General features: G+C 39.0%; 1 protein-coding gene, 1 long non-coding RNA gene and 2 pseudogenes across 4 annotated transcripts in view; all 4 read right to left on the bottom strand.

The window, feature by feature from the left end:
• The window catches only part of LOC148731754 (FYVE, RhoGEF and PH domain-containing protein 4-like), a 98,850-nt pseudogene that overhangs the window by 58,368 nt on the left and 14,792 nt on the right, over positions 1-25,690 (bottom strand). The window lies entirely within an intron of this gene.
• Positions 3,729-8,512, bottom strand: LOC148731758 (uncharacterized; annotated as a pseudogene). The gene is made up of 2 exons (XR_016002052.1): positions 4,695-8,512; positions 3,729-4,012 (listed from the first exon to the last, which is right to left on the bottom strand). The product of XR_016002052.1 is annotated as an uncharacterized LOC148731758 (transcript).
• Positions 13,027-19,655, bottom strand: LOC148731757 (hsp70/Hsp90 co-chaperone CNS1 homolog). The gene is made up of 8 exons (XM_088760786.1): positions 19,625-19,655; positions 18,932-19,000; positions 18,563-18,622; positions 18,071-18,136; positions 17,750-17,803; positions 14,155-14,316; positions 13,570-13,647; positions 13,027-13,046 (listed from the first exon to the last, which is right to left on the bottom strand). The coding sequence occupies exons 2-8, from the start codon at positions 18,981-18,983 to the stop codon at positions 13,027-13,029; spliced, it is 492 nt and encodes a 163-aa protein (XP_088616912.1). The 5' UTR covers positions 18,984-19,000; positions 19,625-19,655.
• On the bottom strand, positions 20,150-21,030 carry LOC148731756 (uncharacterized). The gene is made up of 3 exons (XR_016002059.1): positions 20,954-21,030; positions 20,662-20,721; positions 20,150-20,387 (listed from the first exon to the last, which is right to left on the bottom strand). It is a non-coding gene; the product is annotated as an uncharacterized LOC148731756 (long non-coding RNA).

The raw sequence follows: 25,690 nt of genomic DNA, 5'->3' as shown, positions 1-25,690 counted from the left end.
CATTAAACGTGATTGCTAGATCCCTAAATTTATTCCTATTCACAATTCTCTGTTGCAATCAGTGCCGATTTGTTATTCTTAAGTGCTTTTTTTACCGATGATATTAGTTCTTCATCGGTGGGCCCAGAGAAATTCGCCATCTTGGATTTAGGTAAAGTTTTCCCTAGGTTACGCGCGGCTAATGACCCAATTGGCCAACATGAATGACCAAGTAATCTCAAAATAACCCAACCAGCGCAAATGACTGAACAAGTTCCAGTTATCCAGTCCCTTTAAGACACCCATGGCCAACCGCCTCAAATGACTCAGTTGGCCAAGTTTTCCAAGCTATCTCAAATTATTCAACCAGGTCCTGCGACAAAATTGCCTGAATTGCCCATATTTTAATTTCCCCAGCATAACTGGCAAAGAGCCTGTGTGCTCATTTGGGGATTCATACTAGCTAACTGTGCGTTAATATCAAAGGTCCGTCAAATACACTGCGCAAAAATTCTTAAAGAAACTTAATGAGTTTACGAAGAAGCATCCAAATTACTGGGTTATTCACTGATGAGAGATGAGACACAAATATTTCACATATTTTGGTAGTTCTTTCAATATTGATCCTAGAACTATATATAACCATCAATATCAACGCCCTTTACGCGCCTTTATTGATCACAGAGTCTGCGCAGTCGCTAGCGCTGTGTAGCGCTTGCTTACGGAACACGAAATTTGCTTTTACGCAAGAATATATACATAGAGAAGAGTAAAGTGGCGATTTCATGCTACGTTTTAAAATCAATTTAATACTTTGCAAGTCGTCGTATCAGAAGTCGAAGTTACTAATTCATATACAAACTTTCTCGCGATACGTATGATGCACGATCCTCGCAGTAGATAGCGCTATTTAAGCAATAGCGAAATTCAGACCTGAAAAAAATCAGGCCTGTACGGGACTCGAACCACTGACCTCTGCGATACTAGTGCAGCGCTCTAACCAATTGAGCTAACAAGCCAACTGGGAGCAGGCCGTTAAGTTGATTCGTAATAAACCCGTCAAAGTGATAAATGAGATACAATGAAATATATGAAGTTCAAAATATATGAACTTCATATATTTCATTGTATCTCATATAGAATCTTCTTTACTTGGTTTTAGTGACAATATCAGTGTATTATCAGCTAAAGCCATATATTTTACACTAGTTGTAACTACGTCGTGAAGATTTCGGTCAAAATATTGGAAAAGTATTGGTACAGTATATTAGCAACAGAAGTCTCAGAAACGTTTCATTATTTATCTCCTTTGAGGTAATTTTGAATTTTGAAGGAGATCACGTGATTTTTATGAAGAACAGAGGAAGGGGCTGTCAATTAACTGTCAATGGTAAGAGGGGTGGGGCATAAAGATGGTACAAGGTGTTATGGAGGATCAAGTGAATGTTATTTGGACACAACCAAATTCCTCCAAGATCCCACCGGTTCACTTATTTGATAAAACAGTTAACATTGGTCCCTTAATCTTTCTGTATCATTTCTTTCCATGAGTGCGCTTCATACTTTTTTCTCTCTCTTTTTTTTTTTTACCATAGAGCAAGCATAACTGCGGTTGCGGTAATGGTTTGACCTGCAAAGTAACAACCACGATCCGATTGCCTTTTGGGATCAAGATTCCCATCAAACAGTGTGTGAAGCCCGAGTAAACATGGCGCAAAACTGTCATGATTCAAAATTGCAGATAATTAAAGTAGTTTGAGAATTGTAGAGCAAAGTCTGTAACAACAAAGAGAGGAATAAAAGCACATTGAAAACCTTAAACAATCTCTTTCCAAAATATGACTTTGTCAGCGGGTATTAGAGAGCGCCAAATAAGAGTCAGGTCCCTCATGGTCACGGTCAGTGTTGTCTGTATCGGGAAGGGGAGGGGAGGAGAAGGAAAGTGGAAGGGGGGAGGGGAGCGTCAATTGGTGGGAAATTTGAGCATCGTAACATGGTATGAAACCTTACTAGTCAGCGAATCTTAGCTTCGATGTTAATCCTCTCTTGACTATAAATTCTCTAGTAAATTAAAATAAGAATATCGGTTGTATGAGGATAACTAACTTTTCTTGATACTTTTTCCAGTTCTCGCACCCGTTACACAGTTGATTTTAAATCTCGTACCGAGATTTTCTGTGTTCATCCACTGTTAATGGCGCGGTTGAAGAGTTGAAGATAACTGATCTCAAGACTAAGATGTTCCCGTTTGCTCATAAAAAAAAACTTGGAAAAATTAAAGAGCCCCATGTGAAGTCCATTTAAAATTTGACACTGTAATGCTTACAAATGATGAATTGTTCTTTGTGTACATTGTGTATGTGTACTGGTGTGTGCTATTATCTATGCATAAGTGGTAGCTTCTGCCCGGGCTTGAATGAATGAAGAGATATTTGGAAGAAGTGTGATTCACATTTAGTAGAGTGACCTGTTCAGATCAAATACATCTAATTAAACATATTGTTTAGGTATATTATTACTTCTTTTAAAAACCTTACCCTTGCTCAATTTTTGGCATATTAATGTACAGTTTTTCATCATCTGTTGACAATTTGCCATTTCCTTCCGATTTATTCTATTCATTTTGATATATTAGTTCTTCCTCCCCAGGAAAATATCTGGTGTTCTTTTACTATCCCTATGGCTTGTAAGTATCAGATTTTAGTTACATCTTTAAAATGAATTAAAAGCATGTTGTACTTTGCCGCCTGCTTGCTATCCTCATAAATTACATAATTAGCCATCTCTCCACAACTGTTACAGTAATCATGACTGTCCCCAAGGGGACTGGTAATGAAAGGTTTCCTTTATTGTTATGACCCTAATGCTTGAACCAGTGTGACGCTGTAGGGAGACATTAGATACCAAGAACTCCGAGCTCTCTCAAGGTTGAAAAGTTTCGATTAGTCTCAGCGAACATCTCGACGGAAAAATAATCAGTAGGTACCAGCCGCTGTTCAGGAAATGAGCCCACGCTCTTATTCAGATCCCAGTAACTAACAGAATTCGAACCTGCATGTGGATTTAAGGATCGGAGCTGACGGTAGGGTAGAATACTTCGCTGTTTGAAAGAGTGCCTTCAGTCTCTTTACCAGGGTGCCTGGCAAAATATGGATATGTTTTGCTTTTATAGATTTGATGACCTTTGAAGCTGGCCCTTGATTTAAATCGAGCCAATTCCCCTTATCCCAGCGAATAAGAGGTAACTCGTGGGTCCTACCCTTGTAATGCAATGTTCTGTTGGAAAAAAATATGCAAGAAAATATTATAAAGACAAGGAAGGGGTGTGGTGGAGGAGGGATTTGAACCCCGCTGAACAAAATTTTACCTCTCTTGATGGTAGTTTTGTTCTTTCCGAGACCCTTTTTAAAATAATATTTCAATGCTAACCAGAAGGGTGATGCTCGAGGGACAACGGCTGCATTTTCTCTAAAACTTTCCGGGTGTACAAAGTAAACTGCAGTAAATATATAGAAAGAAGTAAGAAGAATCGATATCAAGATCTTGGGAGTAAAAGTGTTGATGAAATGGACCACAACTGGATTACGTACGAAGTAAATACAAAGGAACTCCTTTGTTACCGCATTTCATAATTTAATACAATGTCTGCTCTAGGTTTTTCTAATAGTACATTACTTCTAAAGTGGAAAGTGGTATAACGATTGCCTACATAATACGTCCTCCGTATGGCCGTAACATTAGCTACTGAAAATCCACAGACAATGTCATCTGATTTTCATCAGTATAAATTTCCAAAACTGAATATAGTAAAAATCCAAAAAGAGTTTTGAATTGTACATACAATTGATCGCTTTGGTTGCAATTAAAGTCGCTTATTTAATCATTGCATCGCAGCAGGTTGTTTAATACTTCCAGCCGCTGCTTAACGTTTAATTTGTGTTTTCCCTCTGTTAGTTCAATGTGCCGTCGGTCGATGCCACACGCCAGGGATCTAGTCATGTCCTGTTTGCACACAAATTCATTCTGTAATGACCTAAAAGAAAAATGAAAGAGCTACGAGATATAGAGGCATATTCAGATTTGATGTATTTCTTGAGTTCCTGTAAGGGACTCTCAACATGGGGATGGGGACCCTAGATGAATGAAGTAACCCGCCTAGCCGTGGTCGAAAAATAGTCCTCGTCTACATACAATCTTACAACTCCAGAATCCCGGGATGAGAAATTGTTGGCGTGCTTGCTCATGTAACATGAACGCAACCCCGGGCGGATCACCCCACCTTGAGACGTTTATATGGCAAATTGTCGGACAGACCAAGCAACCTGCCAAGGCAGGTTACCAGACCCCCCCCCCCCCATCATGTGAACGTGATTACCATAAAATAAGAGATTATCTGGACAGGCGGGTACCACTTTCCTGGGGTCCCTAACCTCCATGTAAACAGGCCCCAACAAAATGAACCTAAGTCCTGTACTTTATTGAACGCAGTGACTCAACTCAAAACAGATGTCCTTGGTTTTTTCGCTCTCTTTGCATTATGCACCTTCTATCTCGGCTGTTGGATCAAAGTGGGGTTTATAAAGATAAAACTGAATTTGACCTCAGAGTAACTGAATAGATGTACAAGTCCTAATTCAAGAGTTGTCAATGTAAGGATAAAGTAATGATTAACATCTCACTTTTCCTTGATTCAACAAAATTAAAAGTGCACTCACGTTGAGAACATCTACATCTCGGTGAATTCCAGTTTTACGTCATCTCCAATGAGGACAAAAGGCGCCCAGTAATACGGTTTTCTAAACATTGCAGTTTCTCTCATGCACTTCGTGGCTTGATTGAGAGCTTCACTGGCACTCCTCCCTTCAGCCAGGGCTCCGTAAAAATATTCCATGAACATCAGAGTACCATTGTCGGCAATGTCCCAGAGGGATACCAGAATGGATCGAGCACCGGCACCCAAGAACGCCCGTGCAATACCAACCACACCCTCGGCCATGACCTCTCCGCAAGTGCTGTGACAACAGCTCAACACAACCAGCCTTGCTCGCAGCCCAACTTGTAAGACGTCTTCTATTCTCAGTAAATAGTCTTCCTCTTGAGCTTGACGAGTTGTCCTCTTGATGTTTGGTGCCAAGAGAATTTCTCCTGTTTCTTTTTTACCATGTGCTGCAATGTGAATTAGGGCAACTGAGGACATTCGCCTTAGTACCTCGTACTTTGTCGCCTCCTCTCCAATAAGAGGAGCAATGCCGATGATTTCTCCAATCATCTTCACCTCTTTCCTTGCACCCGGAAGTTGACTCAGCAATTTCTCCTGATGAATAACCTGTTTGTAACACGGATCACCCACGAGAAGGGCATCGGTTTTAACATGAAATTCTTTCGGGCAGTCAGTGATTGATTTTAAAATGGATAAGGATGGAAGCACTCGAATCCTGAAAGATTCGCACAGATATCTTGAATTCGAATCCACCAATGCTGCGTAAGGCACCAAGCAGAGTGGACCTTCAGGAACAAATACAATCTCCTCCCCTTCCACCAAATCAGCGATAGGAGTAACTATGATATCATGGAGCTTCCTCAGGGCATTTGTCATCGAGTTTCGCAAGGAGTCCTCGTTCGCTCCTTTTCCATCTCGGCCCACTTCAGGTAACCTTATTTCCCATTCAACAGCAGCCCTTACACTGACTTGTGAGAGAGTAGCCTTATTCAGAGAGGTGATGTAGAATTCTAATTCATCCTGGTAAACAAAGTTGTTCACATGCTTCATTCTCGATCCGACGACTTTCCCATTCCGAATTACCCACGAAACAATGTAAGGTCCGGTTATTGCTAGAAAAACTGCATCTGATAAAACGTTTTTTACTGAAAGGCAATCAGAGCGTTTTCCAGAGCTCGACCGAGCGTAGGCTTGTACAAAGTTATACTTTGCATCCACCAAATCTCCTAGAGCCTGTGCACGTCCCTCCTCGGCTGCAAAAAGAGCTTTGACATCGTCACCCTGTCTCAAAAGAACGCGCCAAATACCCTTGTATGCTGTTTGGTAGACATTTCAGAACGAAATCTTCCATGCATCGTGAGTCAAAAGACCAGCCAGAAGCTCATTAAAAACCTCCACACTGGAAACAAAATAGTCCAGGGCCAATTGGAGACATCCCTGCCTTTCATAAATGAGAGCAAGATTACATTGAATCCCGGCCATATCAAGCATTTTCCCTTCTTCTCTGGCAATTTCTAGAGTGGTTTTATAGTACTCGATGGCTGTTATGAACTGTCCTAGACCATGATAAGCATTGCCAAGATTTCCATAACTGTTTCCTTCTCCAGCCTTGTCTCCCACTTCTTTGGAAATTTCTAGGTGACGTTTATGGTACTCGATGGCTGTTTTGAACTGTCCTAGACGATTATAAGCATTGCCAAGATTTCCATAACTCCCTCCTTCTCCAGCCTTGTCTCCCACTTCTTTGGCAATTTCTAGGTCACGTTTATGGTACTCGATGGCTGTTTTGAACTGTCCTAGACGATTATAAGCATTGCTAAGATTTGCATAACTCCCTCCTTCTCCAGCCTTGTCTCCCACTTCTTTGGCAATTTCTAGGTGACGTTTATGGTACTCGATGGCTGTTTTGAACTGTCCTAGACCATGATAAGCATTGCCAAGATTTCCATAACTCCCTCCTTCTCCAGCCTTGTCTCCCACTTCTTTGGCAATTTCTAGGTCACGTTTATGGTACTCGATGGCTGTTTTGAACTGTCCTAGACCACGATAAGCATTGCCAAGATTTGCATAACTCTTTCCTTCTCCAGCCTTGTCTCCCACTTCTTTGGCAATTTCTAGGTGACGTTTATGGTACTCGATGGCTGTTTTGAACTGTCCTAGACCATGATAAGCATTGCCAAGATTTGCATAACTCCCTCCTTCTCCAGCCTTGTCTCCCACTTCTTTGGCAATTTCTAGGTGACGTTTATGGTACTCGATGGCTGTTTTGAACTGTCCTAGACCATCATAAGCATTGCCAAGATTTGCATAACTCCTTCCTTCTCCAGCCTTGTCTCCCACTTCTTTGGCAATTTCTAGGTCACGTTTATGGTACTCGATGGCTGTTTTGAACTGTCCTAGACCACGATAAGCATTGCCAAGATTTGCATAACTCCTTCCTTCTCCAGCCCTGTCTCCCACTTCTTTGGCAATTTCTAAGTGACGTTTATGGTACTCGATGGCTGTTTTGAACTGTCCTAGACCATCATAAGCATTGCCAAGATTTCCATAACTCCCTCCTTCTCCAGCCTTGTCTCCCACTTCTTTGGCAATTTCTAGGTGACGTTTATGGTACTCGATGGCTGTTTTGAACTGTCCTAGACCATCATAAGCATTGCCAAGATTTGCATAACTCCTTCCTTCTCCAGCCTTGTCTCCCACTTCTTTGGCAATTTCTAGGTGACGTTTATGGTACTCGATGGCTGTTTTGAACTGTCCTAGACGATTATAAGCATTGCCAAGATTTCCATAACTCCCTCCTTCTCCAGCCTTGTCTCCCACTTCTTTGGCAATTTCTAGGTGACGTTTATGGTACTCGATGGCTGTTTTGAACTGTCCTAGACCATGATAAGCATTGCCAAGATTTGCATAACTCCTTCCTTCTCCAGCCTTGTCTCCCACTTCTTTGGCAATTTCTAGGTCACGTTTATGGTACTCGATGGCTGTTTTGAACTGTCCTAGACCATCATAAGCATTGCCAAGATTTCCATAACTCCCTCCTTCTCCAGCCTTGTCTCCCACTTCTTTGGCAATTTCTAGGTGACGTTTATGGTACTCGATGGCTGTTTTGAACTGTCCTAGACCATCATAAGCATTGCCAAGACTTCCATAACTCCTTCCTTCTCCAGCCTTGTCTCCCACTTCTTTGGCAATTTCTAGGTGACGTTTATGGTACTCGATGGCTGTTTTGAACTGTCCTAGACCACGATAAGCATTGCCAAGATTTGCATAACTCCTTCCTTCTCCAGCCTTGTCTCCCACTTCTTTGGAAATTTCTAGGTGACGTTTATGGTACTCGATGGCTGTTTTGAACTGTCCTAGACCATGATAAGCATTGCCAAGATTTCCATAACTCCCTCCTTCTCCAGCCTTGTCTCCCACTTCTTTGGCAATTTCTAGGTGACGTTTATGGTACTCGATGGCTGTTTTGAACTGTCCTAGACCATCATAAGCATTGCCAAGATTTCCATAACTCCTTCCTTCTCCAGCCTTGTCTCCCACTTCTTTGGCAATTTCTAAGTGACGTTTATGGTACTCGATGGCTGTTTTGAACTGTCCTAGACCATGATAAGCATTGCCAAGATTTCCATAACTCCTTCCTTCTCCAGCCTTGTCTCCCACTTCTTTGGCAATTTCTAGGTGACGTTTATGGTACTCGATGGCTGTTTTCAACTGTCCTAGACAATCATAAACATTGCCAAGATTTTCATAACTCCTTCCTTCCCTGGCATTGTCTTTCACTCGTCTGGCCATGCGTTCTACTGCTTGGTTTAAGTCTTCCTAAGGGTTTGGAAATGTGTCGCAAACTTTTATTATACTATTATTCGAACACTTAGTTTTAGTTCCGAATGAAGGTCTTGCATTAAAGGCCAGAGACAACTAGTTTCCTTGTTAGACCTTCGTGATTGGTCTATGAGATACACTAGCAGAAAGATTTTATGAATTCATCGTTCGATGTGGATTTTTGATTAACATGTCGTCTTTGTCAAAGTGATTAAGCGCTAAAAAATGAGGTGATGGAGGGGCAGGCTTATGTCCAACTCATTGGAATATGCCAATTTATATTCATTAGAACGTAAGTATATTTTACAAGACTTCGGCCCTAAGGCTAATCACTTTTTGATGTTCTGGGTGGGAGTAATGTCATCTTGAACAGCTTGAAGATAACTTTTGTCTATGGAAGCGACTAAGAAAAACGGAAATTATGTCAGTGTGGATGTCTGACGAAACAGAGAAACTATTTATCACTGAAATTGAATGTGACTTCGGAAGGATCGACAAGTGTTAGGTGCTAGACAGCTCCTGAATTGTTCCTCTCTGTCCCCTCGTTTTCTTCTATGTGTGCCAATACTCTTCCAGCAAGGCGGCAAACAATCTTAGCTTATAATAGAATTATGATACCACTAAAAACTGGTTCTCAAGTGCCTGGTTCGCCTTTCATTTCAAATACTAGAAGTTTTAAGTCACGTGAAAAATACACACTGACGATTTAAATCGATAGAAAGGGTTGACGTATGAAATAATCTCTGACTGAAAATAACTGTTGTAGCTATTTAACCATCATAATTTCATATTGAGTAGTAATAAATGCCTAAAAAGCTTTTTCAGATCGACAAAAAAGACCAAAAAGCACTTTGAAACTTTGATTTTTTTTCAAAATGGTTACAACTTTGCCGGCAGAAATAGAACCGATGAGATCGAATCTATCTTGCTCTAGGTGTGACGCAAATCTCCCCTACGACCTGAAAGGTTTATGACTTTGCGAATACAATCCGAGAGTTATCGGAATCATCCTCAAATAGTTAGTTGAACCTTTTTATTAAAACATATTAACTATTAACAGCAATGTGCGCTCGTCCGAGGCACTCCTGAGGTGAGAAGACTCGGTTACCAAGTTGCTTCTGTCATAGAAATTGAATTCATAGGAATGTGACATTTAGAACTTAAAAATGATGAGCGAGTTATCGAAAGGTCATTCAAAATTACTATCGCTCATTTTTATTCTTAATAATTTGTCCAAAGCCCTCGGTACACCTTGAATTGGGAGAGAAAAATAATACAAGGTTCCTAGGGCATACTTAACCGCTAATATTTTGCACCTAATAGACGAAGGATCAATCGCCATCCAATGCTGGCTACTACATGTCCCTGCGATCGTAACGACACAGCGATGTAATTGGTTGGTTTACGTTACCAAATCTGGTTGAAACATGTGAACTCGAGATGCTCCTTTTAACCTCTTTAAAGTTTTTGGTCGCCTAACATAATTTTTAAAAAACAGTTATGAAGGGATTCTCAAGTTTACCTTTTCTTGCTGTGGCTTTATCTCTCCGGATGCGATTGTCTCACCAACACACTTGTTTAGTAGATGACGCAATCTTTCGCTATTATCGTCCATCTTCATATCGTTAAGTTAAATGAAACTGCTGAGAGGAAGGGTGGAAGGCTCAAGGTTTGTTTCATCCAGTGTTTTGGCGAATGCCAATTATAGACTGCAAGACGTCTTTATGCTTTAGCTTTAAAGTGCATTTTTGGCTGTTGAAAACTCGCTGAAACCCCGTCGCAACAAAAATTTGAATCACCTTTAAGACAAAATTGTCAATGATAACTGTAGTTACTTTGCATTTCACATAGTCATTTATTCCTTGTGCAATTCGTTTAAGTGATCCACTTTTCAGCTTTTCTTATTGTTCGCTTTGCCACTTTGTCTGCCTCTTAATTGTTATTTTATACTCATTGACAATAATTTGAACCAGGGATAAATTGTGTCAATTCACTTCGAGAGAAATCTGCACAAAGGAGCAGGGATTACCAACAAATGCTTTCTAAATATCACTTAGTATAAAGCAATGTACGGATATCGTACCCTTTTGACCAAGAAAGGAGAAGCGTTTTGCCCCAAATGCACTCAAGATCATTGGAAATGTGTGATCGCTAAGTTCTGATTTAAGATAAATTGACAGTTTGTGACATGTAGACAGGCAAGGAATAAATATTTAAATGCTTGAGTAGAAATGGAATGATTGATCTTTTAAGATGAGAACTTGCCAAGGCAAGGTGAATTACATCTTAGCAGAAATTTACACAACAGGAACGTTTTTAATAAGCTCAAAAAGGCTGAAGAACTATATATAAGTATTTCGTGATGTTTTGACGGGATAAAAGAAAAGGGCATCTAAGAATTACAAGAGGTTTCAAATTTCTTTTGTATATAAGGAAGTAAGGGGCCACCAGTTTGATGCAAATGGCATACATTTTAAGAGTTATGGAGCAACCTCTGGGGGACAGCGAGTGAATTAGAGCTTTAATCGTTACACAGACTAACAACTGACGAAAAGATAGAACTGTGACAGCAATAGACAAACAGCGAATGAGTGCTGATTAAGATGGAATTAGAACTGGCAGTTTCAGAGGGGAAGGAAAACAGCTTGGAAGATTTTTATTTTAATTGACATTCCTGAACCATAGTTAGAGATGGAGAAAAGCTGTGAAAACACAAGAACTACAGGGAGAATGCCAAGCAGATTAAAATATTTTAACTTCAACTGAGGCCAGCATCAAAGCGTGTTCTCAATCCAAAGAGAACCTTTAATTTAGATGGAAAATGAAATGAGTATTACACGAATGTGGAAATAGTAAGACATTAAGATCCACCACTTGTCAGTGCTGGGTGACGAGGTTACATGTGACTAAGATGTATTTGACTAGGGAGGGCGCGATACTTTCCTCGCGGCCTGTTCGCCATTTGAGAGTTTTGTTTTGTATGTTTGCAAAAAAAACTCAAAAACTGGAGCCTGTTTGGGAGATTGTTGACAAATTGGTATCGATTGTTCATGCCAGGACAATGGATAATGTATCGTTTTTCCTGTGCAAAGCGGGTCTGCAAGATGTCAATAGCTGACAAAAAACGTGAAACGGCGCAAGATAAAGCTCGGGTATTGCTTTTAGCTGGATAATCTGTTATACTTGAGCCCCTGGCGATGAGGAGAGCGCGATTAGTCTGTTAGGCATTATAGCAGTAGATATGCAGCCGATAATTACCTCAAAGTCGTAATCAGAGCTTAGCGACAGGTATTGTTTCTGGTTGAAAGGGTTAACATATTTTGCTGAAGGAAAAGGCAATCTTCAGTCTACCGCCATACATCGTCGAGAATCTATCAATAGTTCTACCGTACATGCAGAAAGTCATGAGGATGTTTATAGCAGTGGGCCATGACCACATCAAAGCTAATAAAAGAACCGTCGGAGTATCAGTATTAACGCTAAGCTTTATTGGAGCAAGGAGGGGTAAGAGCGAGGAGAGCAGGTGGATTTACGAGCCAAAGCCTAGGCGAGTCTTAGCGGTGGAATATCCAGATGGAAGAAGAGGCTGTTGTTTGGGCCTTTGACATCTAAAGTCGTTTCCTACCGGGGCTAACAACATAAGAGCATATCCCTTGTCGCAAAGCTGTCAAAGAGGTCTTTGGACCCAAATCTAAACTATCGGTCAGAATGGAAAGGTTGGTGTTACGTTTGATGCACTTCAAGGCATGATTCTTGTAGGACCGAAATGATTAGGTCATTACAATTGGCTCAAATTGGCTCTTTAACTTTTAAACACCAAGTGTTCCACGTGTCGACAATACTACCGTGTGACATGAGTTCGGCTACTCCCTATACGTCCCTGAAAATTGAACGAGCAGAGAATCTATCATTGCAAGAGAAATTGTAGCCTTCAATAAATGGAAAGTGAGTCTTGTAAACAGTATCAGTGCTCAAAAGAAATGAGTGCACGCTAAGTTCAGCCATATTTATGGCAATCAGACCTAACCTCTGACACAGAGGTCGATACCGCATGCCTCTTCACGTGCTAGCCCTGTAAAGCTGTTTTATGACAGGAGGATTTCAACAAAGAAGCCAGAATCTGAATGAGGGGACGAGTACCGCGATGAAAGCGATCAGGAAAGACAGACAGACCACAATTGAATAGATTAGTGAGTTGAACAGCAACATCGAAGTGCAGAGTTAAAAAAAGAACATCTGCAGAGTCAAGATTGGCAACAGTGGAAAAAAGTTCTTAATGGGCCAGAGCGAGAGAGAATGAACAAAGCATTCAAGTCATGAGTCTGCGTAACCAAAATTTTCCTTCAAGTGCAATTGCATTTTTATAGAGTTTGTATATCGATTACCCTTTGAAACAGCTGGATTTAGACATTTTAGTTTTAACTGATTTTGTTAATTATTCAGCACCATAGCATCTGCCTCAAAACGAAGGCAGATGTAGTGACCATAAATGATGGATAGTATGCTCATCGTCTCTTTCCGAGACCTGACGAGTTAAGAAGGCAAATAGAATAACAGAAAAAATGGTCTCGCTTTAAGTGACCATTTAATATATGTGGAGGACAATGCAAAAAAGGCCCTTGGGACTCATTCAGAGGTGACCACGACCGCTTAGTAAAAGTGAAATTAAAGTAATTAAGGGGAAACAAATTAGTACTTTGACAACTGTCCGACTAATACAGGGTGATCGCTTAATACAGGTCTGACTGTTGTTTGAAGCACTTTTTACATCTTTTATACGAATGAATTTCTCAAAGGATATAGCTAGTCCTTTCTGACACCAGATCTTTGCTTCATCATACAACTTAAGCTGTACACAAGCTTCAGCTCCTATAAAAACAATGTTTGGTGGGAAATAGTTAAGTGCCTTTATTGAGAAGACAAAAGATTGGCATTTTCAATACACAAAAGATTTTTTCCAGTGTGTGACCACGTAGATATGAGCCGAGAAATTTTATGTCAACGTAGCCAGAGCTTTTCTACTGAGTGGCGGCTAAAGCAAAACTTACCTTTCTTAAGGGCCTTGGTGAAAGTTGGCTCCAATTGAACGGCAACCGAGGCATCAACCAGGCTGTTTTCAAAGTTTTCTAAGAGAGGGATATCATACAATAGTAAAGAGAGTATCCGATTCGCTTTTAAACTAGCCTGTTTAGAACTACTTTGAGTTTTTTTTCGCGGCTGAGTGATAAGAAAACCTGCACAATCATTTCACCTCCGATATTGAGATAAGAAGGGGGACTGGAGAGGAGGAAGAAGAGAATACACGCGGGAATTGACGGTGTTAACGGGATTGACTTATTTATTTCACCCCTATTTTTAACATTACGACCTACAACTTGTGCTTCCCTAACCTCCAAACGTTGAACAAGAGTCGTGAGTGATATGAAGCTCTCTTCGGGGCTTTTAGGCTAATAAAAAATGCAAGATACGGATTCTTTGTCTTAAGTAGTCATTATATTACTGGATATTCTGCAACTTGTTTGGAGTCATCAATAAACGTTCAGAAAAATGAGCCTAAAATGGGACCACATAACCCTTTTCGAAGATGAACTTTTTAAGTGAACTACAAATATTTTAACATTCAAATTCCATACCTAAATAGAAATGTGCCGCTGCCTTATTACTGTAGAGTTTGGCTGTCAGCCGATTATCTTTGCAGTTTAGTTGAAGTCCCTCGGTGTAGAGTTCTATTGCACCATGATAATGTCCCTGCATGTATTCTTTGTTACCTTGCTGAAGACAGTCCTTTCCTATCACTAAAAATGCAGGGAAACGGAAACGTTACTCGATATGACCACTAACTTGCAACACCTAGGATACCCAGTAAAGTCATTCTCATGTCCAAAACTATACAAGTCCATTCACTGAGTGTTCATTTCTCATATTTTTTCAAATGAAACAAGGGATTTACGATTTTGAGAAAATTTTGAGCAAGTGGATCAAGGAAAGATCCACAATGACAACAACGATAAAACAGCCTCAACAAGAAAACCAAAGACTTAACAACAGCTTATGGCAACAAAAGTAAATAACTGGTTTAAAGAGCGGGGAAACACAAACAACAAAGGCGCGATAGGTTAGATTTATTTGACATTTGATTGGCAAGTCCGTGACGACATTTTGAAAACAATCGTTAAATAAACTCAAACAAAACAAGAGAGGTTTTGGGATTATATTTTACATTAATGTACGTTGCCGTTCATAACATTCCATAACTAACAATTATTCCACGAGCGCGCGTTTGATATGAGATGATAGATATCAAACAAGGCGCGTAGCGCCGAGTTGGCTATAATCATCTCATATCCAACAAGAGCGAGTGGAACAATTTTTGTATTAAAAACGTTAAATTAAGTTATTAAATTTTATTAAATTTTGTTAAATTTTTAGCTCCCTTTTAATTTTAAGCTGACACGTACGCTTGCCATATTTGTAGATTATGGTATATTGGCTGATATACCATAATGGCTAAGCCAATAAAAAGTCTTCAATTGCATTATCCAATGATCTAGTTTTTAATAATTTGAGTTATAATATAACCAAAGGAAAGCGCGCGCTCTGATTGGCCAATTCTGTGTCGACCATTTGCCCATGGATATGCGTTGCTGACATGAAGAAACGCGATGACTGTTTTCTGCTCGCTTTTTTTTTCTGGTCACGTAATATTTGTTACATAAATAGGAACTCTTTTGCTACAATGTATCGTTGTCAGGCTATAAAACAAATGGTAAACACCAAAGCGTACGCTATTGAGTTATGCATGCCATGAGAAGGTTTGCTAAGCACTCAAGAAGCCAGAGTCCCTCTCGGCTATCACCCAGCGCGACCCTTACGCTTCTTTAGTACCTAAACACCTCCCACCTGCATCCATTACTCAAAATTAAACGCTGTGGTGTTAACCATTCAATAATTTTCAAGATGAACGGCTCACTTTTTCAATTTACAATTTTTAAAGGTTACCTATTTGTTTCTTTGGGCTACAGAGACCACCTTTTTTTTTTTCCTTACGACGATAGTAATAAGATTTCCTCCGAAAACAATTAACATTTGACTTCGTTTTATTTGACAAAATTGAAAACTTTGTACTAAATCAGTTCGAACTCTTAATCCATTTTTTGCAACGTTCCCACAATTTCTCACAGCGATGACTTACTGATAAGAAAGATTATCACATCGACAAGTTTGTTAAAAACCATAGTTACGGATATTCGCGGCCGTAAAATTACAAGGTGGGAACAAGATTAAAATAATTTCAGCCTCGCGTGACAGACGCTTTAGTATGTAACATCTACACTAGTACCAGATTGCCTCCCGTCTTCAACGTCTTCGTCAAAGAATGTTTGACCTACCGGTATAAATGATTGAATTTTTCTCTTTCAAGTCCACAGTGAAGCTCAATTTTACCCTAGATTTTTCTTTAAACTTAAATGTGTCCGAAAATGCCAAGAAAAACAGACGCCTCCGCTAGCTTACGGAATGTGGTGTTGTAAACAATTTCGCCATGTGGAATGGATGAGAATTTGAAACGACAGCAGGGATAAAAACCAGTCTGTCGTCGTTAGCTACGCAAGGATAGCTTATTGTCTTGATTCCTGATCAAACACGGTGCCTACTGCAAAAGTGTGCTTGGAATTGCGGCGTCAACCACAGGGTACCTAATTAGACTGTGTCGTGACGTACTGCCGATGTTGCGATTTTCACAAAGTTCAGCCTGGTCTTTTCGTGCGAAAATAGAAAGCCCTAGACTAAATTTTATATCCTCGAGAACAACACTATTTTCACTTATCGTGAGCTTAGCCTGAACCGATTTTAAGTTACACTAGTACTGCATGTAGAAAATGATAATTGAAAATTTGCTACAAAATGCGATATTTGGATTTTGAAATATTGGTAATTTTCAAAAGTGTTCCGTGAGCTCCAGATCAAATGAAATGGTCCCGTTTTTTACTAAAACCATGCCGGTATCCTTCCTATACAAATTTATAAAATTTATATGAGCTTGCTTTCTTTAGCACTTTTCATAAACAAAGCTCATTTGCCTCTACTCGGGGCACTGATTTCCGCCATTTTACGGCTACCGACGTTCGTTTCAGTTTTCGTGAGTTTTCTACGATAAAGATGCAAGTCTAACAAAAAAAAAGAAAACTTACCACGTTTCTATGTTCGCTACAAGGTATCTCTGGGCAAAATTTGAAGGTTTTCAATTTTTCGACCATGTGCCACATTTTTCGATTTCCACTCGGTCAATTCACAAAGTCGCTCGTAAATGGCCACTAGTGGGCAAAATGGCAAAACAGCTACTGGTGGCCAGAAGGACAAAGCGGTCACTTGTGGCTAAAATGGCGAAAGAGCCACTTGTGGCCAAAATTGCAAAACGGCCGCTTGTCGGCAAGATTCGTAAAGGGCCACTTTTGGCTAAAATGGTTGAACAGCCGCCAGCGGCCAAAATCATCGAAAACGGCCACTAGTGGCTAAAATCTCAAAACGGCCACTAATAACCAAATTCTTAAAGACATCCACCAGTGGCGAAAATGGCAAGACAGCAACTAGTGGGGACTGACCAAAGCTGCAAAACGGCCACTAGTGGCCAAAATTGCAAAACGGCCACCAGTGGCCAAAATTGCAAAACAGCCATTAGTGGCCAAAATCGGAAAACGGCCACTAGTGGCCAAAGCCTCAAAACGGCAACTAGTGGTTAAAATCCCAAAACAGCAAGAAGTGCCTAAGATGGCGCAACGGCTACTAGTGCCCGAAATGGCAAAACGGCCGCTAGTGACCGAGATTCCAAAACGGCCACTAGTGGCCAAAATGGCAAAACGGCCTCTGGTGGCCAAATTTCGAAAACGATCACTAGTTGCTAAAATATCAAAATGGTTACGAACGGCCAAAATTTCAAAACAGCCACTAGTGGCCAAAATTACTTAACAGCCACTATAGGCAAAAATTGTCAAAAGGCCATTAATGGCCAAAATCCCTAAAGGGCCACTATAGTAGCCAAAATCCCAAGACGGCAACTAGTGGTTAAAACGTTATGTGATATTTTGTAAGCCTTGGCTTGCGCTTACATTGCTTTGGTTTTGGTTTAACAACACTTAAATGAAAAGCGCTTTTAAAGCAGCGGTTTAACTGTAATTGTTAATTGGATGTCTGATTTAACGTTTAGTTCAACGCATTGGTTGTCTCACTTACCAACTAAGGGGTCTTCGTCTGGATCCACATCTTGATCACCTGAACTGTCGTTCTCTGAAATCATAGCAACGATATATAAGATATAATTTGCGTGTGATACAAGTCAACTTATTTTCGACTTAGGGACCCTTAATGGGTGCGCAATTCATGGAATATACAGTTTGATTTCCATGCACGTTGATAACCCCACTGATTGGACTAACAAGGTATCAATTTGATTGAAACGATATAACTGACCCTGTTTGTGGACAGGTTAAACTATTCCTCATCGAGTTTGTGTCAATGGCACATGCTAAAAGCTGATCACGATCATTTTCTCACCTGACCAATTGTTGACGGCAAAGTCCTCGTTTCCTTCAGCAGCGTCAACTTGTGCCTCTTTAAGAACTAAAATGATAGGGGTGATGATAACAGCAAAAACAATTATAATTTTTAACGGTCCTTTGTATCTCATTCTTTTATCCCTTGCCTTTTACCCTTCTGTTGAAAAGAATCTGCCCTCGATCTTGCTGAGTCCCAATCAACATTTTAGCTCAGTAAACGATGTTCAGAATATAATTGCTTGCATTACCAATTCTCGTCGCCGATCTTTTAAGCCGCTCCCTGTTAGTTTGGTTCCTAAATGTTTTTTTATTTTGTATTTTTTATGGATCTCGCCTTAGTCTTGGTGCAAAAAATCTTGGTGATAAGCGCCACCAATCTTTTGCAGAAGAAATGTCTTTGTAAACCAGGCCGATATTTCTTTTCTATACCAGGCTTACCCTCTCTCAGTTAAGACTTCAATAATTTCACCGAGTTTTCTGACTTATTTACCTTCCACAGACGTATTGCTTGAATCCAGGTTTTTGTCACCGGAAGTAGCCTTACTTTTGTCTGTTAAAGAAATGACAAAGAAAATATTTTTACTGTCTGTTTTTTTTTTTTTTTTTTTTTTTTTGCCGCATATTGTGTGTTCTGTAATTCCCTCTTGAGCTGATTCTCTTTATCGTGATAAATTAATTTTCTTTTGATCACAGGCGCGATTCTTGGACCGGACCAATGATCGCGCAGTTGAAGACTGGTGTATTCGACGGTCGCGATACAGAGACTATTCGTTATGCTCATCATAGCTGACAAATGACGGTTGGAGTTGTGTCATTTTAATTAAGGTTAAAATCTGACAAAGTCTAATTTTTTCCTCACCTGAGAAACTACTGTCGACGTCAGCAACAGCCAAGTTTCCATCAGCTGCCATATTGGTCTCTTCGTCAACTGAATATAAACTAAAGGTTAATTAAAACAGGCGCGATCTGGGGTGATTTTCATTTTTTCACCCCCTAATACATTCCAGGATTTTCCCCATAAAGTCACAATATTTAAGTATAAAATAGCTTAGAATACTGAAAAAAATAAAATTGCACAGCGATGGTGCAACTTTTGAGCTGTGAAGAAAATTTATCCATTATTTTAATTTATTATTTTTTTCACTCGAAAGTTCAACTTCTCTTGCAACATTTCTAAATAACCCTTGCCATTCTCAGGTTGTTTTGTACAAATTTGGTTGATTTATGTACTTCTTTTGACGATTCACGGCCCAACCAAATTTGGTTGATTTATGTACTTCTTTTGACGATTCACGGCCCATAGTCGCTTAACCAAATAAACTCACGACACAGTGTCGGAAAAATCTTCAAATTTGTTGCAGGGCCTTAAAACCTTGGTTTGAAGGTTGGAAAACTCTACGAAAAAATTGTATGATAGAAACATTCCAAGTTATTTTGCCTTGTTTTAAGCAGAAGCTGTGCCAAGTCTCACCTAATTGTGGAGCTTTCTAGATAATTTCCCGCAGATTTAGGCTTACACACATTAGTAGTTTAGATTATCTCTTGCTTATACCTTTTGGTTTGCTTCCATCATCAATTGCGAATTCCTTCTTGGATGTAAAATAATCTTGAAATAGTAAGAAAGCCAAATTCAATTAGAACAATTAATTGAAAATATTAGATTGTGCGGTGACGATACAATGTTTGGGCTGTGAAGAAAAAATTATTTTCTATCCCTAAGACTGACTCACTAATACTCACTCGATCCGTGTTCAGTCTGTCGAAAGTCCAAATTGTCTTGCAACAGTTTTTCCGAGTAACCTTACTGTTTTTAGGTCCTTTTGTACAAGAGTCGCTAAACTTATAGCTTGCGATAGAAAGTGTGAGAAAGAGCATAAAATTGTTTGATATAACAAGGCCTCAGAAGCCTGGCTCGTAGTTGGGAAAAAAATTGAATTAATTCCATTTTAAGCTTTCTTGTCTTGGTTTAAACAGAAACTTTGCCGAGCGTCACTTTATTGTGGCTCACACTCATCAGTTTTCAATGACTTTTTGTACCTTTTGGTTTGCTTCCATCGTCATCTGATTCCTTCTTGGGTGCAAAATGATCTAAAACAGCAAATAACACAAATTCACTTTGAGCAAAGAACACTGACAGTGTTCAGTTTGTCACTTGAGTTTGTCAGTGTGTTCGTTTCCAAAGCGCTCGTTGTACTCAGTGGTTATAAACTTAGAATACAATCATCTTCTTGGGCGTTTTTTTCCCCAACCTGATGAGAGTCCATCATCCAGATCCAGTTTTTCTTGGATTGCTGTAGCTTTATCCTTCAACGCACCTAAAAACATAGAATTGGGTTGTGCTTTGGAAATCAATTGAAATTGATGAAAGATAATAAATTGCCAAAAGACAACCACCGGACTTCGCATAAAACTTTGCATCTAATGTGCCAGATCAAGAATAATTGGGGATGTTTTCTGCTTAAAGATTTCCTATTGTTGATGTTAATTACTGTCTTAGAGATAAAAGAGTATGGAAATAAATCTGGCCCATTTCACTCCACCAGGCTCAATCTTTTAAAGACTTTGATTTCAGCTCACTTCCTCGCTTACCTACTGACGGAATATACTTCATATCCGGTTTATTCTGAATAGAAGTAGCTTTACTGTTGTCTGTCAATAAAATTACAACGAAATGACTTTCATTCTTTTCTGAGTTGTCAACTGGTCAAAGAGGCAATTTATGGACTAAACTTGTGATAGTGCGATTTATAAGTGCTTTCTCAGATACCAAAAATATTTCAGTTGCTCATCATAGTTGACAAACTTCCGTGTCCAGTTGTCTTAAATGGGGCCCTTGATAATTCTATAAAAAATCTGACGAAGCTTTATATTTTTTTCTCACCTGGTGAACTGTTGTCAGCAAAGTCCAGGCTTCCTTCAGCTGCTACAGGGGAGGCCTGGTGACCAACTAAAATACCTATACATATAAATAATAATAACACTCTTACTCATGAGAAACTCGTGACTTTTGTTTTCTTCATCACCTAATATATTCACGGTCTTTCCTCTTGAAGTGAAAATATCTAATACCGAAATCAGTTTGGAAAGTAAAAAAACTTAAAACCTATGGCTATCATGCAGACCTACGTCAAGGGGAAAAGTACCTAACACCGTAATCAGTTAGGGAAGTGAAAGAATTAACACTCATGGTTATTGTGCAGATTTAGGCTGTCAAATTAATTTCTTCTTATGTTTATTTCTATCCTAAATATTGACGCACAGAAAGTTATTTACTCCGTTTTAAATCTTCGAAAAGTTCACTCGCTTTGTAGTGTGTTTCCCATTGTTTAATTGACGCCTAAGCTTACACACATTCTGAGTTTGCACTAATTACTTGTACCTGTTGATTCGTCATCATCGACATCTGACTCCTTCTTCAATCCAAATTGACCTTGAAATGGTAAAGAATACTATACTTTAAGCAAACAAAACTTTGAGCCGTAGTGATTCAGTTGTCTGTGTTTGATTAATTTCCAAAGGTCTTAGAGAAGAGCGATGTATTTGCTGTTTTATTGCTCTAACCTGATAAAAGCTCCTCATTTAAATCGACCTTCTCTTGGTTTGCTGAGTCCTTTCCTTTCAAAGTATCTAAAATGAATAAAAAATCAAACACATTGAGTTGTGCTTTGGAAATCTCCTTTCAACGATGATAATAAATTTCAAGACAGAAACCTGCCTACTCTGCAAAGTTCTCAAGCATTAGATCCCTGTATTAGATGCAGCTGCCTGTTAATTCATTTCAAACCAAAGTTTAAATAATAAACCAGATTAATAATTACAATATACCTCTTTACTATTTACAGCTTATCTATGTACCTGTGGGGCTGCCGATCTCTAAGTCTTCTTTTTTTCCAGATACCGATGAAACTTGAGTTTTCCCCGACTCTAAAAAAAAAATGGGCTTGAATGATCGTCATCAGCATTTTCATATTTTTGTGATTATTCATGTTTTCATTATCAATAGATTCAGTTTACCGTTCCTCTAATCGTTTGGGTCATGTAACAATTAATTCTACGAAGTCCTTAAGAGATACTTTCCTACTATGAATATGTTGTATTATTAATGATCCAAGTCACTCCTACTTACCTGTAACGGACGAAGAAGCTGTAAAATCCACTCCTTTATCACTTACGGTACCTTCGCTTTTCGCTGTTCCTGAAATTTCGATGAAAAGATGCACCTTATCTAAGTTGATTTTAAATATGGAGCTTCTTAAAAAAATTCGCGTAGATTTAGGCTTACACGCATTAGTAGTTTTAGAATTATCTCTAGGTTGTACCTTTTGGTTTGCTTCCATCATCATATGATTCCTTCTTGCATGTAGAATAATCTAGAAATAATCAACACAAAATCAATTAGAACAAGGAACTGAAAGTATTGAATTGTTCGGTGAAGATGCAAGTTTTGAATTGTTCTGTGAAGAAAGACTGACCCACTGATCATGACTCCCTAAATCCGTTTTCAATTCGTGGAAAGTCCAAATTTGTCTCGTAACATTTGTTCCAAGTAACCCTTTCTGTTCTTTTAGGTCCTTTTCTACAAATTTTTGGAAGGGGTAAGCTATGTGCTCCTTTTGTTTCAAGTTCTTAAGGCCTAGAGTAGCTGAAACTATTACTTACGATAGAAAGGGTGAGAAAAAGCCCAAAATTGTTTAATATAACAGGACCTCAAAAGCGTCGCTCGTAGTTGGGAAACAGATTGAGTTATTTCCATTTTAAGTTATTTTGCTTTAGTTTAAAACAGAAACTTCGCCGAGCGTCACTTCTTTGTGTATTATGTCGTGTAGATTTAGGCCCACAAAGATTACTTTATCAATGATTTCTTGTACCTTGTGTTTTGCTTTCATCATCAACTGATTCCTTCTTGGATGCAAAATGATCTAAAACAGCAAATAACACAATTGCGAATTCACTTTGAGCAAAGAACACTGTTATTGTTGAGTTTGTCAGTGTGTGTTTGTTTTCAAAGCGCTCGTTGTACTCAGTGGCTATAAATTTAGAATACAGTCATCATCTTTTTGCGGTTTTTTGTTTCTCTCACCAGAGGAAATTCCACCATCCAAATCCAGTTTTTCTTGGATTGCTGTAACTTTATCCTGCAACGTACCTAAAAGATAGAATTGGGTTGTGCTTTGGAAATTACCCGAAATTGATGAAGGAAAATAAATTGCTTAAAGATAACCACCCGAATTTGCAGAAAACTTTACACCTAATATGCCAGATCAAGAATAATTGGGGATTTTTTTTTTGCCTGAGGTTTTCGTAATGTTGCTTTTAATTGCTCTCCTAGTGAAAAAAGAGAATAGAAATAAATCCGGCCGACTAAACTCCACTAGGCTCAACATTTTAAAGACTCTAATTGCACCTCACTTCCTCGCTTACCTACTAAGGGAGCATCCTTCATGTTCAGTTTTTTCTCAACAGAAGCAGCTTCACTTTTGTCTGTAATAAAAATAACAACGAAATAATTTTCACTCTTTTCTGAGTTATCAACTCGTCAAAGAGGCAGTTAATGGACTAAACTTGTAATAGCGTGATTAATAATTGATAAGTGGTCACTTAGATTGTCGAGATACCAAGAATATTTGCTTTTCTTATTATAGTTGACAAACTTCCAGGTCTAGTTGTCATTGATAATTCTACAAAATATCTAAAGAAGCTTTATGTTTCTTTTTCTCACCTGATGAACTGTTTTCAGCAAATTCCAGGCTTCCCTCAGCTGCTGCTGCAGGGGAGGCTTGGTGACCAACTAAAATACCAATAAATATTAATTAGTACATTGCACGCAGCACGCTTGAGCAAGATGAAGCGAATCCCTTGGCTACCCGAGCGGTCCAAGATGGGCCCATCTTGCCCGCCCAGGATTTTCCGCATCGATCCCGCGCATGAAAAATTTGAATTAGAACTACGTTCGTAATTCTTGTACAATGTCGGCGATGGAAACGCAAAAAGTTACAGAAGAAACTCTAACCAAAGAAAACAGAAACGGCTCTCGTAAGTTTGTTATATTACAAACACAGTTGGCTTTCTTTCCCAACCTTCAAAGTAAACAGGTCACTCTTAATTCTTAATTAGGCGAAATTTTTTTGCAATAGAATAAATCCTTTATTAACCAACCTTGTTCGGTCAAGGTGGCTGGATCATAGCATCGTTTTTCTTTTTCACATTTATTATGGACTTCGACTTCGTCAAGGTCCATAAAAATGCGAAAAAAGAACTTGGTCACTATCCAGCCATCTTGACCTCACGCTAGGTTAATAACGCATTATATAATAATAACACTCCTACTCGAGAGAAACTCACGACTTTTGTTTTCTTCATCTCCTAATATATTCAAGGATTTTTCCCCTGATGTAAAAATATCTAAGACCGAAATCAGTTTGAAAAGTGAAAAAATTAAAACGCATGGTTATTATGCAGATTAAGGTTGTAAAATAATTTCTTCCTTATCTCTGTCTTAAATATTGACCAACAGAAAGTTATTAAATCGATTTTCAATCTTTGAAAGCTCACTTGCCTTGTAACTTGTTTCCCAGTGTTTAATTGACCCCTAGGCTCACGCATATTCTAAGTTTGCACTATCTACTTGTACCTGTTGATTTGCCGTCACCGTCATCTGACTCCTTGAATTCAAATTGACCTTGAAATGGTAAAGAAGAATATTTCACCTTAAGCAAAGGAAACTTAGAGCCGTAATGATTCAGTTGTTTGTGTTGATTTTTATTTACGTGTATTTTCAAAGGTCTTTTTATAGTCACAAACTTCAGAAGTGAAATGCATTTGCTGTCTCATTTCTCTCACCTGATGAAAGCTCATCATCCAAATCCACCTTCTCTTGATTTGCTGAATCTTTCCCTTCCAAGGTATCTAAAAATAAATAAAGAATCATACATATTGGGCTGTTCTTAAGAAAGTTCCTTTCAACAATGTAGGATAACGAATTTCTAGAAAGTAACCGCCTACTCCGCATACACCAACAAAAATAATTGTACCTTTTTTCGCCCCTGTTATCTCAGTATTGTTGCTTTTTATTGTTCTCAAGCGTTTCAGTGCTTTATTATGGGCGGCTGTCTGTTAATTCATTTTAAACCAAAATTTAATTAATAAATCAGATCGATGATTGCAATATACTTCTACACTGTTTGAAGTTTAACTCAGTACCTGTGGAGGTGCCAATCTCTAAATCCTCTATTTTTCCAGGTGTCGAGGAAATTTGAGTTTTATTCGGCTCTAAAATAAAGAAAAAAGGGGTTTGACTGGTCGTCATCACCGTTTTCATGGTCATGAACAATATCGTATTCTTGTTACAATTTATGTTTTAATTATCAATAGATTCTGTTTACTGTTCCCACAACAGCGCTAGAGAGAAAAGAGTATGGAAAGAAATCCGGCCAATTAAACTCCACCGGGTTCGATATTTCAAAGACTCTAATTTCACCTCACTTCCTCGCTTACCCGCTAAGGGAGCATCCTTCATGTTCAGTTTTTTCTCAACAGAAGTAGCTTCACTTTTTTCTGTCAATTAATTTACAAAGAAATGATTTTCAATCTTTTTTGAGTTATCAACTGATCAAAGGGC

The sequence above is a fragment of the Stylophora pistillata genome, chromosome 5, assembly GCF_964205215.1.
Source record: "Stylophora pistillata chromosome 5, jaStyPist1.2, whole genome shotgun sequence".
NCBI classification, from domain to species: domain Eukaryota; kingdom Metazoa; phylum Cnidaria; class Anthozoa; order Scleractinia; family Pocilloporidae; genus Stylophora; species Stylophora pistillata.
The sequence above is the reverse complement of the archived record's forward strand: the minus strand, read 5'-3'. Positions and strand labels throughout refer to the sequence as shown.